Source organism: Thalassophryne amazonica, chromosome 9 (genome assembly GCF_902500255.1).
Source record: "Thalassophryne amazonica chromosome 9, fThaAma1.1, whole genome shotgun sequence".
Classification (NCBI taxonomy): Eukaryota; Metazoa; Chordata; class Actinopteri; order Batrachoidiformes; family Batrachoididae; genus Thalassophryne; species Thalassophryne amazonica.
Window position 1 is genome coordinate 89,703,606 of NC_047111.1, and position 17,168 is coordinate 89,720,773.

The 17,168-nt window shown below is 41.8% G+C and overlaps 1 protein-coding gene across 10 annotated transcripts in view; it reads left to right on the forward strand.

Annotated features, from left to right (window-relative positions):
* npas2 (neuronal PAS domain protein 2) overlaps positions 1-17,168 on the forward strand; it is a 107,221-nt gene that overhangs the window by 73,459 nt on the left and 16,594 nt on the right. For 7 of the 10 annotated variants that reach the window (XM_034178734.1, XM_034178733.1, XM_034178730.1 and 4 more), the window contains 10 exons: positions 456-545; positions 1,079-1,199; positions 6,864-6,977; positions 7,094-7,212; positions 9,762-9,844; positions 9,935-10,041; positions 10,234-10,381; positions 10,498-10,582; positions 10,683-10,809; positions 15,071-15,153. In XM_034178734.1, the coding sequence (XP_034034625.1) occupies positions 456-545; positions 1,079-1,199; positions 6,864-6,977; positions 7,094-7,212; positions 9,762-9,844; positions 9,935-10,041; positions 10,234-10,381; positions 10,498-10,582; positions 10,683-10,809; positions 15,071-15,153 (1,077 nt within the window). The remainder of the gene's footprint in view (positions 1-455; positions 546-1,078; positions 1,200-6,863; positions 6,978-7,093; positions 7,213-9,761; positions 9,845-9,934; positions 10,042-10,233; positions 10,382-10,497; positions 10,583-10,682; positions 10,810-15,070; positions 15,154-17,168) is intronic. The other 3 variants (XM_034178732.1, XM_034178740.1, XM_034178737.1) reach the window with 1 other exon arrangement.

Consider the following 17,168-nt stretch of genomic DNA (forward strand, 5'->3'; position numbering starts at 1 on the left):
GTCCTCATCAAGCTGGCTGCTTTAGCTGCCGTTCATTGTTGTACTATCCATGACAAAATCATCCGGAATATCCATATTGGGACCAACACACACTTCTCGCCTTTTTATCTTTTCCTCTGTGGACAGCTTTTTTCTTTTCCCCTCTGCGGACAGTTCTTGGGCTGCGCGCTATGACGTCATTTGTTTACGCACAGCGGGCGGGTATGCCGATACTTGTTCGCTACTGCAGGTGGGTATAGCCAGGTAGCGTCGACGTAAATCTACGCTACTGGCCTAGCAATGCCTCGGTAAAGTGAGAATAATGTTCATTATATGACAGTGTAAGAGTGCAGAACCAAAGGCAGGTCCTCAGTGTGACGCCAATGCATACTTTCAGAGTTAAGCTGTTGTTTAGAACACAGTTAACTTCTCATGACCTTTGATTATTCATAATGGACATTTTGTTGTTCTGACAGGCTCTGGATGGTTTCCTGGTCGCATTAACTACAGATGGAAACATCATATATGTATCGGATAGTGTATCATCACTTATTGGCCATTTACCGGTAAGTAAGAAATGTTATTAAAACCTATTTCCAAAAGATATGTATTTTAAAAAACTAGTTCTTCTTAGTATAAACATTTATGTGTTTATCTGACCTATATTTGCCCAAGTAAAATCAATTGAGAATTGGTTCTCATTTTCAGTGATGACCTGGCTGAGATAATAATTATTTGGACATTATTTAAAGTATTCTTCATGTTGTGTTGCCGCATAAGAGGTCAAATCATATTAAGTGCTGAATTCTTACCTTTGATGTTGTTGCTAATTGTCTCATGCCCTATTTCCATTTTAAAATATTATACTTACTTCTGTCATGAAAATTAATGATATTGTTTATAATATAGTTGAACCCACTTAAAAATTTTAAAAATGTAAAATCAGTCTGTGTACACAGACTGCTGTGCTCACTATATCTCACTCACTCACTTACTCACTCACTCATTTTCAACTGCTTACTCCAGTTAAGGGTCATGGGGGGGACTGCATTTTGGCACATGTTGTACTGACCATCACTCACCTGGCCTTCTGCACCAGTCAGATATGGTGGACCAAAATATCATGAATTTTCTCCCGGAGCGTGAGCACGGGGAAGTGTTTAAACTACTATCATCCCACATGCTGATGACCGATCCCATTGCTGCTGACTTCCTGAAGCGTAAGTACCCTCCTGAGCCGAAGCACTGTCTGTTTGGTTGATCATGGCAGTGTGGAATATGGTGTATCCATCTGCAAACATCTGCACGGCCTCCTGTAACAAGAGGTCAGATTATGTGCAAGAAATACTGAGTGTAGTAGTTTTTCATATGCAGTCCAAAAGATTTTTTTGTGATCTATCATTTGGCTCTTCATGTCAGGTTTTGTTTTGTTTCATATTATCAGAATCAAATTTATTCACCAAGTTTATTAGTACAGACACAAGGAATTTGTTTCCGGCACTTGGTGTCTCTGTACTATACATGCACAGACACTATGCATTATACAGTGCACAATCTACAATAGACAGTGTACACTTGTTTGCAGACAGGACTCAATGTCAAAATAACTTCCACGCTGTGTGTAGATGACAGTAATGTACATATGGTGCAAGGTGAAGTAGTGCAAACAACAGTAAGGTGTGTCATGTATGGAGGGAGCCGCAATGTGTCTGTGGGCAACTGTTGATTAAGGTGATGACATGAGGAAAGAAACTGTCTGTGTCTACTGGTTGTGGTGAACATGGTTGTGTAGCATCTGCCACAGGGGAGGAGTTGAAAAAGGTTATGTTCAGGATGTTTGGAGTCCTCATAATTTTCTCTTGGCCCTACCTCCTTGTTATTGATGGGTTCCAGTCCTGGAGGGTAGGCAGGGGAGCTCCTATGATCTTTTCTGCTGATCCTGCAGTTCACTGCAGTCTATTTCTGTTCTGTTTCATGGCAGCTTTGAACCAGACTGATGGATGTGTACAGGACTGACTCGATGAATGCTGTATAGAATTGGACCAGCAGCTCCTGTGCCAGACCGTATTTCCTGAGTTGCTGCAGAAAGTAAGGTCTCTGTTGGGCCTTTTTGAGGATGGAGCAGGTCCTGAGAGATGTTAGTATCTAGGAACCTTAAGGTTTCTACAGGTGACACTGGGATTTTGGATATAATGAGGGGGTGCAATATAGAGGAGTGTCTCCTGGAATCCAGTATCATCTCTACAGTTTTGAGCATGTTCAGCTTCAAGTTGTTTGGACTGCACTGGAGTACCAGCTATTCAAGCTCCCAAAGATAAGCAGACCCGTCACCCTCTTGGATGACGACTGTCGTGTCATCTGCAAATTTCAGACATTTGACAGCTGAATCCTTTGAGGTGCAGTCATTATTTGTTAGGTTTCAACAGGTGCAAAGCTTTTAGGGAACATGTTTCTAAATAGGGATCTGTCATTTATTGGATTGCTGATTAGTGTGTATCTATAATTAGTAAAAGTAAGTTCCTTTGACTGCTCCCTTGTTTGCACTCGGGACTCCACAGCAAATCCAAGGTGGATCTGCATGTTGAATTGGCACAAGTTAATTAGTGTTTTAGCTAATAATAGGAGCTAACTTGGTATCATGGTTAAGACTGTAACTCAGTGTTATGTTAGCACAGTAATCCAAAGCAGTGTAGTATCACAGGCTCAAGGCACTGACCTTAATCCTCTGTTACTATCAGGATGTTCAGAGGTGGCAACACAGTGATGGCCTCTATCTATGCTTAGAAGCATAAACGGCAAACTGTCTCACAGTGATGTCTGCAGTAGATATCATCTCCTGCTGTGCACATTTCATAAAAGGTTGCTCATTTCAGAAAGACACAAGATGTTGTATAAGCGAAGTGCGCAACGCATGCGTGGGTCAAACGCAGGCAAAAGTTCCAGCTCCCAAACTCACATCGCTCCCATTGAATTTCGTATACAGTAGCATTAGCGGACTGTAAAGGTTAAGGGTTTACAGGGATTGTTTCAAAGGCTTTAAGGCTTAAGTCACTCATACAATAATGACAGGGCAGCATTGTGCTGTTTTCAAATGCTCGAACGGAATTTATAGGCTTGAAAGTTGGTTGAAAACACACGATTGCAAAGCTCTGCCGAGTCCACACAAAGACGGAAAGAAGAAGAAATGTGGCCGTAAACCTCCGTTCATTCTACACGATTTCCCCACAGAAAAGAAGGATCCAGACGGACGTAAAAGACGGACTAAAATTGTAAGTTTCTTGCACACATTTATTTTGTCAGTATCCTGAAACCATGCCGCAGTTTTCGTGCATCGGCTTATGACTGTAATGTCGCACCATGAATGACGTGGCGCGTAATATTGTAAAATTGACATGTTCTACAAAAGAAATGCATGCATGCACATATCATTGTATGTCTGTCAACTTATCAAAACAAACGTGACACCAAAGAGGTTATATGTGAGACTCACCGTCATTGTCGTCATTATGAAGCCGGCGGAGTAGCGATTTCTCATCCCTGCTTAGCAAATATTCTGCAGTATCCACAGTTTCAGTTTCTGGACTTCGTCTAACCATCCGTCACTTGCCTTCAAGGGGTCAGAAATTTGTTTGTCTCCAATTATCAACAAGGACCAGTCATTTTCAACAGCAGCGCGCTCTTCCTCCTTTGTCAGCACTAATGGTACTTTCTGTACAGATGCAGCACACGCAAGCACAACCAGCTCTTCTTTCCATTTCTGTCCACTGCCGTACGTAGTCCTGGTTGTAACAGGCAATCCACGGAGCTTACAAAAACGCTTTAAATCGTCAACTTTCCAGCGGTTGAAATTATCCAAATCACAGCACTCCTCACTGCTTTCTGCCGCCATAGCTTGTGGTTGGTAGTCGAAAAATTTAGCCTACCCATAATGCACCGCGCGGCATGAGATGCGCACTTCGCTTATTATATGACATTATATTTTTGCCCTCAAATCCCAGTGCATCATTTGATCTGAATCATTTCCTGCACTTTGGTAGAGCTTAGTTAGTTGATGTTATCTGTCTTTATTTTAGGGGTAGCCATTTCAAAGGTGCTAAAAGATAAAATGATCAATTTAACATGGCATTTAGTGCATTCAAGCTGGTTGATTTATCTGGTTCATCTTGTAAGATGACTGCCACAGTGACATGAAACTAGTTTCCACCCACCAGAACTCAGTCCACTTCCCAAATGTTGTGAACGTTTACAAGAATGATCCTATAGTTGGCCTTCTCAGCTGTGGTCTCCATTGTGGCGAAGACCCACTGGCCTTTTGCATGCAGTGATGTAATAATTCTGCATCAGTTTTTGCCACAATAAATGATATATTATAATTAGAATATTATAATATTATTTCTCATTCCTTCATGAGGACTCAAATCCTCTGTGGACCTCATCTGTCCATCTGTCACCTCTGCTATCCATGTTCTTTTTCAGTTCTTCTGCTGTTAAGCTCCTTTCACACTGGAGTATTCGTAGAGATGCGTATTGTGGCGCATCGTCTACGCCGAGTTGAGCAGCTCTCCGCCCACTTTTAGCAGCTGTACATCAAGTTTTTGCTCCCTACACAGCAGTATGTTGAGTGCGTATGACGGAAGAAATTAAACATGTTTAATTTTCTTTGGCATAGAGTGCTGGAAACAGTTTTAAGCAGGTCTGCGCAGCACAGCGTTACTGCATGCAAGTCTGTGCAACACAGCAATCCTGTACACATCAATTCACATTGATTCCCTGTACAGAACAGGGAATCGAACCTCAACTCGAACCTCAACCTCAACTGTTCCTCAAATCCAGGAACAGCAGTTTGGTTGCTCGCTCTGTGTCTCTCTCTCTCTCTCTCTCTCTCTCTCTCTCTCTCTCTCTCTCTCTCTCTCTCTCTGTCTGTCTCTCTCTCTCTCTCTCTCTCTCTCTCTCTGTGTCTGATCAAACAATAAGCGCTGTGACTTTAAAATAAAAGCCTCATCACTGCATGTCGGTGCGATCATCAGATGTCCTGATCGATCAGGTCTGATCAAATCAGCGAACCTGATCAGAGCAACCAGAGCTTTAAAAGTTTAGAGTCACAACGCTTCATTCACAGCAGCCTTTACCACAGCCAGACTCAGCAGCATCTGTACACAATGAAAATGATCCACCAAGACAAATAATAATAATAATAAAAATAATAATAATGTTAAATTACTCTGTTTCTGACGTGCACCACACCGTGCAGAAGAGAACAGAGCGCACTTCCACAGAGGCAGAAAATAGGAGCTTTGGCTACATATGTGGCAGTAATGAAACTGTAAAACCCTCATGATACAGTCCACTGTTTTCCAAGTGCAGTGATGTGTTCTGCACAGCCGGCAGGAGTGAACTGGTTTTAAATAGCGGCTACACACGACTCTGTGCACACATTGAAAAGTGAACACACACAGCTGCAAGCAGATCTACGAACACGGAAAAAGGCCGAGTACGCGCGCATTTCAGGCGTATTTAAATGAAACACAACGCTGCAATACGCAGCTCTAAGAATACGCCAGTGAAAGGGGCTTTAGTCTCATTTCACTAGTTTTTTGTTATCTTCTCCTGCGAGAGCTAACGACCAATCAGCATTGAGACCTACCCAACAGTTGTTCAGGGCTGTTCAAAAGTACCCTCCTCTTAAGGCGCACTGACACGAGCATGCCTTTCATTCACGCAATAGCATGACCTGTGTCGTGTTGGAGAGTAAACTCATCTTTAACGGGTGCAGACAGGATGCCAGAGGGGCACTGGTGCATGCTATTGTGCACAGAGATTTTTGAAATGTTCAAAAAAAATTTTCATGTACAAATGTCGTGCTATGTGGTGCGATCTAATCTCCAACACAATGTGCAGCTCGTCAAGTGCAGTAAAGAAAAAGTGAACAGAGTGAGTGGTGACGTCAGCGGATCGTGTCAGAGTGCAGCTCGTCTGAAGGATTATAACGGCTCTGGCTGCAGCCTCTCTGTGATTCAGGATGCAGTTAGAGCCGTTTTCAGCAGCCAGTTTGCAGAAAAAAATGATTAATCAAAATACTTATTTTATATACGCAGTGTCCAGCACAGAGCACGTGGCAGCTGGTAGAACAAAGAACAGTGTCCAGCTGTGAACACAGCGGGTAGGATTGTCACGATGATGTTCGTGCTATTGCGTGAGTCACAGGCATGCTTGTGTCAGTGCACCTTCAGTATTTTTCAAGCGTTTAGAAACAGTAAAACATGCACTTGAAAGCAGATGAACTTCTGGCCGAGGGCGCAATTTACCTTTGTTTTGAGACGGGTTGCCAGATCTGCACTTTATAAACCAGCCTGTTAGGAGGCAAGTCGGATTAAACCATTTCATCCTGTTTTAGCACTTTTTTGGACTGTAGGGTTAGGGTTAGGGTTAGGCGATTAGTACAACATCGCCCTGTGGAATAAGCTGCCAGAGGCGCTCTTCGTACGTGTTTTGGACGAATAGGCAATTCACGACCCCCCCATGCCGACAGAGGTGGGAGCTCACGCTTAGTCATGTGAGATTTATACACTACTGAGCATGTGCATTGAGAATGTAACAAGGGTCTGTTTGAGCACCTATCTTAGTTACCAAATTGTGTATGAATTTATCCGAACATAAAACGTAGAAGCAAATTTATCACTAAATAATTCCGTTTGTAGCTTTCATAAAATGTGATCAAATAAAAAAATAATAATAATAATACTTCAATGATGCCCTCAAGGTTCACCTGCACAAAACACTAATGAATTCAATACAGTACTTTTTTCCTTCAAAAGATGGTTTTTGTGTATTTGCTACACATGAATTGTTTGCTTATCTTATAAATAAAATCTGTTGTTTTTCAGATGAGGCACATATTGAATTTTGCTGTCATCTAGCAAGAGGTAATATTGACCCAAAAGAGTCACCTATTTATGAGTACGTCAAGTTTGTAGGAGGTTTCAAATTTCAAAACAGTGGTAAGATTTGCCTCCTGTTGTGCTTATCACATTTAAAAATAAAATAAGAATTTTATTGTTTTGTACTCTATGTAGATTTATGGGTATTTATGAGTGTTTTGTGTTCTTTCAAACAGTGCCTACGTCTTCTTGTAACGGACTTGAATTGACGTTACCAAGAACCCTGGAGTCATCAATAGAAGAGAAGGTCTGCCTCATAGCTACTGTACGATTAGTCACACCACAGTTTTTAAAGGTAAGCTGAGTTCGCCTTCATCAGTCATTTGGCTGGTTACCTTCCACTTTTATGGCCCTTAAACCTAGTGCCTCTCTTTGTAAAACAATATATTCTAAATGGAAATAAGCAGGATTTATCTTTATTCCAGCATGTCATATGCAGATAGACTTTGCTAATTAAACAGTACTTGCAAAATGCAACTTCAAGATGATCCATCATTGATCTATATTACAGGATTGCACGATTCTTATTCAGTAGCGCAGAGAGTGATGTTTGCAGACCGCTGCCATTACTTAGTGTTGGACAGTGCAAGTAAACACAACACACGTGTCTGGTGATGTGGCCCCACCGGGCCCTTGTGCTTTTTGTTGCTGAGGACAAATTACATTTTAGCACAACTGCAGATCATTATTATCAGTGACGGACTTTAAAGTCACTTTGACATGAAGGTGTATTGACATGTACACACACAAGACAAACTCTCTGTGACATCACCTGTAGGTTTTCTGGAGAGTTCCCTTGAAATTCAAATAATGCGGCTCTGGGTGTTGCTGTATTAGAAGTGCTTGCTCCTCCAGAGTCCCAGGGTAAAGACGCGGAACCCGGTCAAGACCCTGCAGGACCTGGGTGGGATAAATTAAACCCAGACACACCCAGTGGTGGGCACAGCTAACCAAAAAGTTTGCTTTGATAACCGCTAATCCGCTAATCGAAAAGTTAACTTTTGTAACGCTAAAATGATAAACCACAATAAATAAATAAATAAATAAATTAGCGAAGGTTACAGCTAACCGCTAACTTTTAGCATTGTCAGCTACTGATAAGGCAGTTTCGAGTTTAAGCATTGGTGAGGCTTCTGAGTAAAATCAAAAGTGACCACAAACCTAAAAACAAACAACGAGCGAGACCTTCTGTCTGACGTAGTTAGACGGCTGTGAGCTCAGGCCTCCCTCAGCAGAAGAGAGCAGAGCAGGCTGGCTGGCTGGCTGGCTGGCTGGCTGGCTGGCTGGCTGGCTGCTGTTGCCCACAAAAACAAACAACAAAAAATAACAGTCATTTACATTCCACATACAAAAAGACAGACGGCAGGCAGGGGACATGTAACGCAACACACTTTTCATTCATTGTTTTACTCATAAACAACTAATTCCGTACAGTTTGTCGAGATTAACGGTGCCTCTGTCATTTTTACAGAGACAAAATATCACACATATGACATATCTTTTAAAGGAATGCGCTAAATTCTGAAGGGTTGAGCTTTAACAGACGTGCCAAACGGTATTATGGGAAAAATGAGTCTCCTTCACTGGTTGGTTGGTTTGTTTATTTGTAAAAATCAACACACAAGTTACTGTAACTTGTGTGTTAGTTTTTACAAATAAATGTGTATTTGAAAATATGTTTTTTTTTTTCATTTGTAAAAAAAGGCATTTGCAAAACTGAAAATTCTGTTTGTCAAGTGTAATTCATGACCAACATGGGTTGCTATTCACACACCCATCCAGTAGATGGCAGTGTTTTTGGCATTTTGACGAGGGGGAGAAGTGATTGAAAGAGACATTTGAATTTCCCATAATGCCTTTAGGCACATATCTGTTAACAGGTCAAACCTTCAGAATTTAGAGCATTCCTTTAAAACATATGTCATATGTGTCATATTTTCTCTCTGTAAAAATTACAGAGGTACTGTTATTATTGATAAACTGTACAGTTAGTTGTTAGTTGTTAATGAGTAAAACCATGAGTGAAAAGTGTGTTGCGTTTCATGTCTCCTGCCTGCTGTCCATCTTTTTACATGTGGAATGTAAATATCTGTTTTTTTGTTTGTTTGGTTTTTCTTTGTTTTGTTTTGTTTTTGAGAGGCAACGTCCTCCTGTCCCCTTCCCTCTCCTCTGCTGGGGAAGGATTGAGCTCAGAGCTGTCTGACTATTGCAAAACATGCAACAGGTAGGTACTAATATGTATGGTTTTGACCATTACATTGTATTCACTATGCCAGCAAAAAAAGGTTAGCGGAACTAAATTTAGTGGAAGTTAAGTGGTCCACCGATGGATTTCAAAATTAGCTAAAAAGCCCACCACTGAACACATCCCTATCGCAGAGCTACCATACAAGCTAAAGCGAACAGGTTAATCTTGTATTACTTTTGGGCCGAGTGTTTAAATCTATGCACATCCAGGTTTATATAGCAGTATAGAGCTCTGTTTCACATCAGGATGTTATAAAATCATCAGTGTTTTTTATTTGTCTGTCCCTTTGCAGGATTACATCAAAACTACTGCACAGATTTTGATTAAACTTTCACCACAGATAGATATTTGGCCATGGAAGAATCCATTAAATTTTGAAGGTGATCTGGATCTGGATTCTGGATCAATATTTCACTTTACTTAGGCTTTGAAGGATTACGTCAAAACTACTTCACGAATTTTCACTAAATTTGCACCGCAGATAGATATTAGGGCATGGAAGACTCCAATGAATTTTAAAGGTGATCCGGATTCGGATTGGCGGACATCAGAAATCTGGAATTGCTCTTGTTCATTGTGATTTTGGTTTTGTCTAGGATTTGTGTAATGTGGAAGATCCTTCTGATGAATTCACATCCAGACACAGCCTTGAATGGAAGTTCCTGTCTTTAGATCACAGGTAAATGTCTTTAAAAACTCCATTGTCCTACTAACCAGTCACGCAGATCTAAAGCAGGTATTTGTTTTTTTTCTTTTGTTGTTGTTATAGAGCTTCACCAATCATTGGTTATTTGCCGTTTGAGGTGCTTGGAACTTCTGGCTATGATTACTATCACGTGGATGACTTGGAGCTTATAGCTCAGTGTCACAAACAGTGTAAGTAACATCTTAACAATCCTTTCTGCAGTATCACCAGATTCATTAATCCATTGTCTGGACATCATTGGAATACTGTCTTGATGTCCTGTGTTCTATTCTTTTTTTAAGATATCACACCATTCCATGAATGCCTGACATTATGAGCATCAGAACAATTATTAATGTGCCTTTTCTTTGTTTTTTCCTTAGTAATGCAGTGTGGGAAAGGTAAATCCTGCTATTATCGCTTTTTAACCAAAGGTCAGCAGTGGATTTGGCTGCAGACTCACTACTACATCACGTACCACCAGTGGAACTCCAAACCTGAGTTTATTGTCTGTACTCACACTGTTGTCAGGTACAATGCTGTAAAGTCTGCAGAAGGATAAAGGTGTTACTTCTGATGTGTCATGGTAAAAATATTGGAGTTATTTTTTGTAGATATTGTAGATATTGTCTATTCTTCCTGTGCAGTTATGCTGATGTGCGAGATGAGAGGCGGAGAGCATTTGGAATTGAGGAGCTGTCGCTACCGGAGATAGCTCCTTCCTCAGTGAAAGTATGAGTCAGCTGTTCAAGGGCTAACATGAACAAGGACTGTAGTTTTTCATAATATTTCAGAATTGACCTTCTTTACTGAAAATTCATCTGAATCTCAGGCTCAGGAGCTGTACTTGGACATCTGTTCCACACTGGACCCTCTACGGGACCGAAACAGCGGCGCACGTTCGGTGTCCTCCCACAGCTCCAGGAAGTCATCCCACACAGCTCTGTCAGACTCGGCATGTGAGTCATCATGCACTCCCTAAAGTACTAATTCAAGCAGCACCGGGTCAAAATGTACAGCAGTGTAGCTGCCAGGTGGTTGCATGAGCCCCTTTTTGGTAGTTAAATAAAAAAAACAAACAAACATATATTTCTTCTGTCTATAAATTACATACAGTGGCACTTTTGAAAATAGGGATGGACCAATTGTTTGCCTGCATGGTTGCCATACAGGACCCAAGGCAGTTTGAGATGTGGTGGACATGGCGCTGCACGGCATTGGCGTATGTTCCCACACCTGCCACATTTAGCGTCCAGAATGGGGTTAAAGCGGAACTGTGCAACATTTTTACCTTAATTTTACAGTTTTGGATTAATTATAATCGCTAAATGACTTGTTTCTGGAGAATGGGGCCTCTCTTCCCCCCCAAACATCTCATCGTGGAAAATCAGCCTTTCAGCTTATCTTATTATCTTATTTTCAGTTTATCTTCCCCCCGGGGGGGATAAAGGCACTTTGACACTTGCACGAATTTTGGCTCCGCACTGCCGCGCAATTTGTAGTGTTAGTGCATGTCATTAGATGGCACACACATTGACACTTGCATGAATTTGATCCCCGCAAGGCAATGAATCTCACATGCCAATGAGTAAACTCATTGTATACTGTGCTTAAACTGTGCACGCAATGACACACAGTGACATGCAGTGTTTGCGAATAGGTTGCACAATGTTCATGGGTAGTTCATGCAAGTGGCGCAAAATTTATGTGTGCCAGAAATTTTGAACATTTCAAAATCTTCTTTGCACACTGGCACGCAGCCGCCCACAGTTCACAGACAGTTTACAAAGATATCCATGTCACAGTATCTTACTCCCCACTCCATTCTGGACATATGTTCTATAATGTTTCAGGGTGTCAATCAGGTCCATATATTTGTAGAATATATTTTGGAAGGGGGATAAGACACTTCAGAATAAGAAATATCATTATTGTAGGTAGCTATAGATGGACGCAGAAAAAATACCAATATTGTTCACTGTCAATCAAACTGTGCTTCATCTGGGACCATAAGACGTCCATGAGAAATAGTGTTTAAAGGTTGCTTTATCCTGATTGTGCCTTGTCAGGCTTTGGGTCAGCTTTAATCAGTGCTGCCCTGTAGGAATGTTGCCTTTCCAGCAGTGGTGGTTGGGGGATATATATTGTTAAGTTTTTTTACAACAGTTCTGTGAAATATGTACTCCCAAGCTGTAGGGGAAGAATGTGACAAAAAAAAAAAAAAAAGATAAAACAGTGAAAAAATGACCAGTTTCATACAAACTTGTACAGGGAGTCCCAAACAGGGAGTGCCAAATTTTTAGTCCTGGGATACTTTTGAGTCAAACACTTCCTGGATCAACAAACGAGATCCCATGGAATCTCATAGGAACTCAGTGGCAAGTTCACACTGAAACCTGAAGTGCCAAATTTTGAGTCAGCAGTGAAACAGGAAATGTCAAATGTTGAACACTTCCTGGCATGGCTGGAGTTGGGGTGGAGGCCAGGGTTGCACTGGACTACCCTGAAATCTGATTGGACACTACAGCTACAACTTACAAGCTACAAAGCTTGTAAGTGTGCTTACTTGTTCCATCAGCAACAGTCTGTAAAGCCCTCAACTTATTTTGCAGAGGTAAAGACTTGTTTTACTAAACATTTTCTAGGCTGATCTTTGCGTGTCCTGTTTGTCTGAGCCTCTGCTGACTTTTTCTGATCTTCATCCAACTTTGTACTATGTCCAAAGTAAATCACTCACTGGTGTCTTATTAATTTTTTTTTTTTTTTTTTGTAGCATACACTGTCAGCAGATACTTTCAGTGAGTGCTTTTTTACAGTTTCTGTTAGCGAGATCCAAAATGCATATTCATAAAACTGTCAGAACAACAGATTGTAGAGCTTTGTTTTTCTTTGCTTATTGTGCGTTGGACGGCGTGAAAAATTAGCAGTTGCTGAATGCTTACCGTTAGTGGGTAGAAGAATGAGGTGGCAAAAAGGGCTCATGAATAATTATTGTTATACAACAACGACAACAGCAAAATATCTTTTTTTGTGTGTGTTTTTTAAAAAAGTCAGTTTTTTGTGTTTTCGCAAAGCCTGGAACAGTGTTGTCAATAGTGATTTTAAATAGAAGAGAAAATACTTTTATCACACATTTATCAGTGTAGCAACAAGAGCAGAAAAACAACTCAATAACAAATCTACAATTTTTATTTCCTGGGGATTCTGTGCATCTCATTGTATCTATTGTATTTTACTTTTTTTAAAAGTTGAAGATTAAATGTGAAATACAAGCCCCCTCACCACCACATCTCACACACACACACACACACACACACACATACACATGCTTCTTCCACACAAGCACCAGGAACTGGCTGCTCAGGGTGTGTACCCAAGAAATAAAGAAAAATAACAGAAATAGCAGCAGCTACAGTGGGGCCAACAAGTATTTAGTCAGTCTAATTGTGCAAGTTCTCCTACTTAGAAAGATGAGAGGTCTGTAATTTTTATCATAGGTACACTTCAACTGTGAGAGACAAAATGAGAAAAAAAATCCAGGAAATCACATTGTAGGATTTTTAAATAATTTATTTGTAAATTGTGGTGAAAAATAAGTATTTGGTCAATAACAAAAGTTCAGTTCAATACTTTGTAACATAATCTTTGTTGGCAATGACAGAGGTCAACCGTTTCCTGTAAGTCCTCACCAGGTTTGCACACACTGTAGCTGGTATTTTGGCCCATTCCTCCATGCAGATCTCCTCTAGAGCAGTGATGTTTTGGGGCTGTCGCTGGCAACACAGACTTTCAACCCCCCTCAATAGATTTTCTATGCGGTTGAGGTCTAGAGACTGGCTAGGTCTAGAGACTGCTTTTTATGGAGCCACTCCTTCGTTGCCCGAGCAGTGTTTTTGGGATCATTGTCATGCTGGAAGACCCAGCCACGTTGCATCTTCAATGCTGTCACTGATGGAAGGAGGTTTTGGCTTAAAATCTTACGATACATGACCACGTTCATTCTTCCCTTAACACGGATCAGTCATCCTGTCCCCTTTGCAGAAAAACAGCCCCAAAGCATGATGTTTCCACCGCCATGCTTCACAGTCGATATGGTGTTCTTGGAATGCAACTCAGCATTATTCTTTCTCCAAACACAACTAGTTGAGTTTTTACTAAAAAATTCTATTTTGGTTTCATCTGACCACATGATATTCTCCCAATCCTCTTCTGGATCATCCATATGCTCTCTGGCAAACTTTAGACCGGCCTGGACATGTACTGGCTTAAGCAGGGGGACACGCCTGGCACTGCAGGATTTGAGTCCCTCTCTGCATAGTGTGTAGGCTTTGTTACTTTGGTCCCAGCTCTCTGCAGGTCATTCATCAGGTCCCTCCGTGTAGTTCTGGGATTTTTGCTCACCGTTTTCATGATCATTTTCACCCCACGGGATGACATCTTACGTGGAGCCCCAGATCGAGGGAGATTATCAGTGGTCTTATATGTCTTCCGTTTTCTTACAATTGCTTCCACAGTTGATTTATTCACACCAACCTGCTTGCCGATTGTAGATTCACTCTTCCCAGCCTGGTGCAGGTCCACAATGTTCTTTCTGGTGTCCTTTGACAGCTCTTTGGTCTTGGGCATGGTTGAGTTTGGATTCTGACTATTTGAGGCTGTGAATAGGTGTCTTTTATACAGGTAAGGAGTTCCAACAGATGCCAGTAATATAGGTAACAGCTGGAGGACAAAATAGCTTCTTAAAGTAGTTACAGGTCTGTGATAGCCAGAAATCTTGCTTGTTTGCGGGTGACCAAATACTTATTTTCCACCACAGTTTACAAATGAATTCTTTAAAAATTCTACAATTTGATTTCCTGGATTTTCTCTCATTTTGTCTCTCATAGTTAGAAAATTACAGACCTCTCTCATCTTTCTAAGTAGGAGAACTTGCACAATCAGGGACTGACTAAATACTTGTTGGCCCCACTGTAATTGGAATGTGGTGTACTGTGATGGAGCAACAACTTTTGCCAAGAAACCTGATGTAAGTATCTGCTGGATGTTCAACACAATGCAACTGATAGTGGTAGTTTATTCAGCTTCTAGTAGTCTGTGAAGTTGTCACTGTTGTTGTTATTATCTGCCACCAGTGATCACCCTGTATGTAAGTGAACATCTCGTCAGTTGGGGCAATTCTAATTAGAGATGATGTTTGGTTTTTTTTCTTATCCCCCCCAGCAGCGAACTCTTACACAGAAGCCTGCACACCGTCATGGCAGTTGGCATCCATTGGGACAGAGCTCCAGCCGAGCAGTTCAAAGGTCAGTTTGTAGGTTTGAGTACTTTTCTTGTCACGGCGTGCATTCAGAGTCTCTGAGTCATCTGCCCTCGTAACAGATCCACATCAGAGATGTAGAGAAATAATTAAGGAAACACTGGACGAACTGCCTCTTATTATTTTTTTAGATGACACACCCCTTTTCCTGAAAACCTGTCAGTGATTGGATAGTGTAATTCATCAGACTGCTTTAAATCTATTGCACCACAATGCCTCAGGCAGAGCCAATAAATATGAAATCAAACTGAGGTGTTCTGTTAATGCCATTGTTTGGATATTATGTTTTCTCATACACACACTTAAAAATGAATTTAGTCTATATTATAATAGCTAAGTGGCCTCTGCGTGTGTGCGTGTGTCTTTGATCACACAAAATCCGGAAAGAGCTGACATTTGCCGCTTGGTATGCTTATGTATCTTGGGTTAAGGATGAACGTTGCGAAAATGGAACCTTGATAGGAGTAATATTTTTGGAGAAATTAGCAATTTTAGCTAACCAGTAAGCAATGGACATTGTGCTGCAATGTACCATGGGAGTTTGTGTTTTGAGATTTTAAATGTTGTTATTGTGGTTCATGTTAGTTTAACAGTGTTGTTAGTGTTACTGATTTATTGTGTTTTTGTAGTTCAGTTGCTTTGGTCAGTTTAGTTGTCCTGTTGTTGTTACCATGAGTGAAAAAAAGTATTTTTTTAATGTCTTCTGCCACGTGTCTGTTTGTGCGTGTGTAAAAATTGAAAGCACCTGCTTGCACCAGCCACTGTCTCTGTACCTGTGTTAAAATTAAAAGCACCTGCTTGCAGCAGAATGCAGAAAAAACAAAATGCTCTGTGTGCATGCGAGTGGGGAGAGCTGACATTTGCCGTTTGGTATGCTTATGTATTCTGGGTCAAGGATGAATGGCGGCAAAATGAAACATTGATAGGAATAATATTTTTGGAGAAACTACTGATATTAGTTAACATTGCTAATTACATTCTGGACTAACACGCCATTCCAGCAGAGGGTGGTAAATCATCTGTTGTGTGGGCCGCCAGAAGAGGAGGTACTGCTGGCCCACCACCAGAGGACGCCCTGCCTAAAGTGCGGGCTTCAGGCACGAGAGGGCGCTGCCGCCACGGACACAGCTGGGGGTGACAGCTGTCACTCATTGTCTCTTGACAGCTGTCACCCATCTACACTACATCATCTCACTCCATAAAGACCGGAGGTCATCTCCACCTCGTTGCCGAGATATCATCTACCTACGGAGGTAATACTCTCAGCCGTTGTTGTTCTAAAGAATACGTAATTCTCTGAGTTGTTGCAGGAGTTCCTGAGGAGCCTACTGAGAACGGGACGCTAAGTGTGGGGAGACGTGATGAGTGACGCACGCGGACTTTCATATGCAGTGTTCGCTCGTCTTTGCACAACATCCCGTGATGTACGCGTCTGATGCTAGTAAAGTAGCTTATGTGATTAACCTGCTTCGAGGAGAGGCACGCGCTTGGGCTACGGCGCTTTGGGAGCAAAATTCACGGCTTCTTCTCACGTACGCTTGGTTTGTGAGGGAGTTCAAAACAGTGTTTGATCACCCTAATAGAGGAGAGACCGCTTCGACAGTGCTGCTGTCAATGAGACAGGGGCGTCGGAGCGCAGCCGCTTATGCAGTCGACTTCCGCATCGCGGCTGCGAGATCTGGCTGGAATAACGCTGCGCTCCGTGCCGCCTTCATAAACAGACTGTCGTCGGTCCTGAAGGAGCACCTGGTGGCTAAGGATGAACCGCAGGATTTAGACGGGCTTATCGATCTCGTTATACGGCTAGACAATCGGTTGGAGGAACGCCGTCGGGAACGGGACGAAGGGCGTGGCCTGGCACGCGCCGTCCCTCTCCCTTCCGGCTCCGAAAGGGTTCCGTACCCTCCCCATGCTCCACGGCCTCTACACTCCATGTGGCTACAGCTCCCCCTGCTGATGAGGCTATGGACACGAGCAGGGCCACATTTAGACCACCTAATA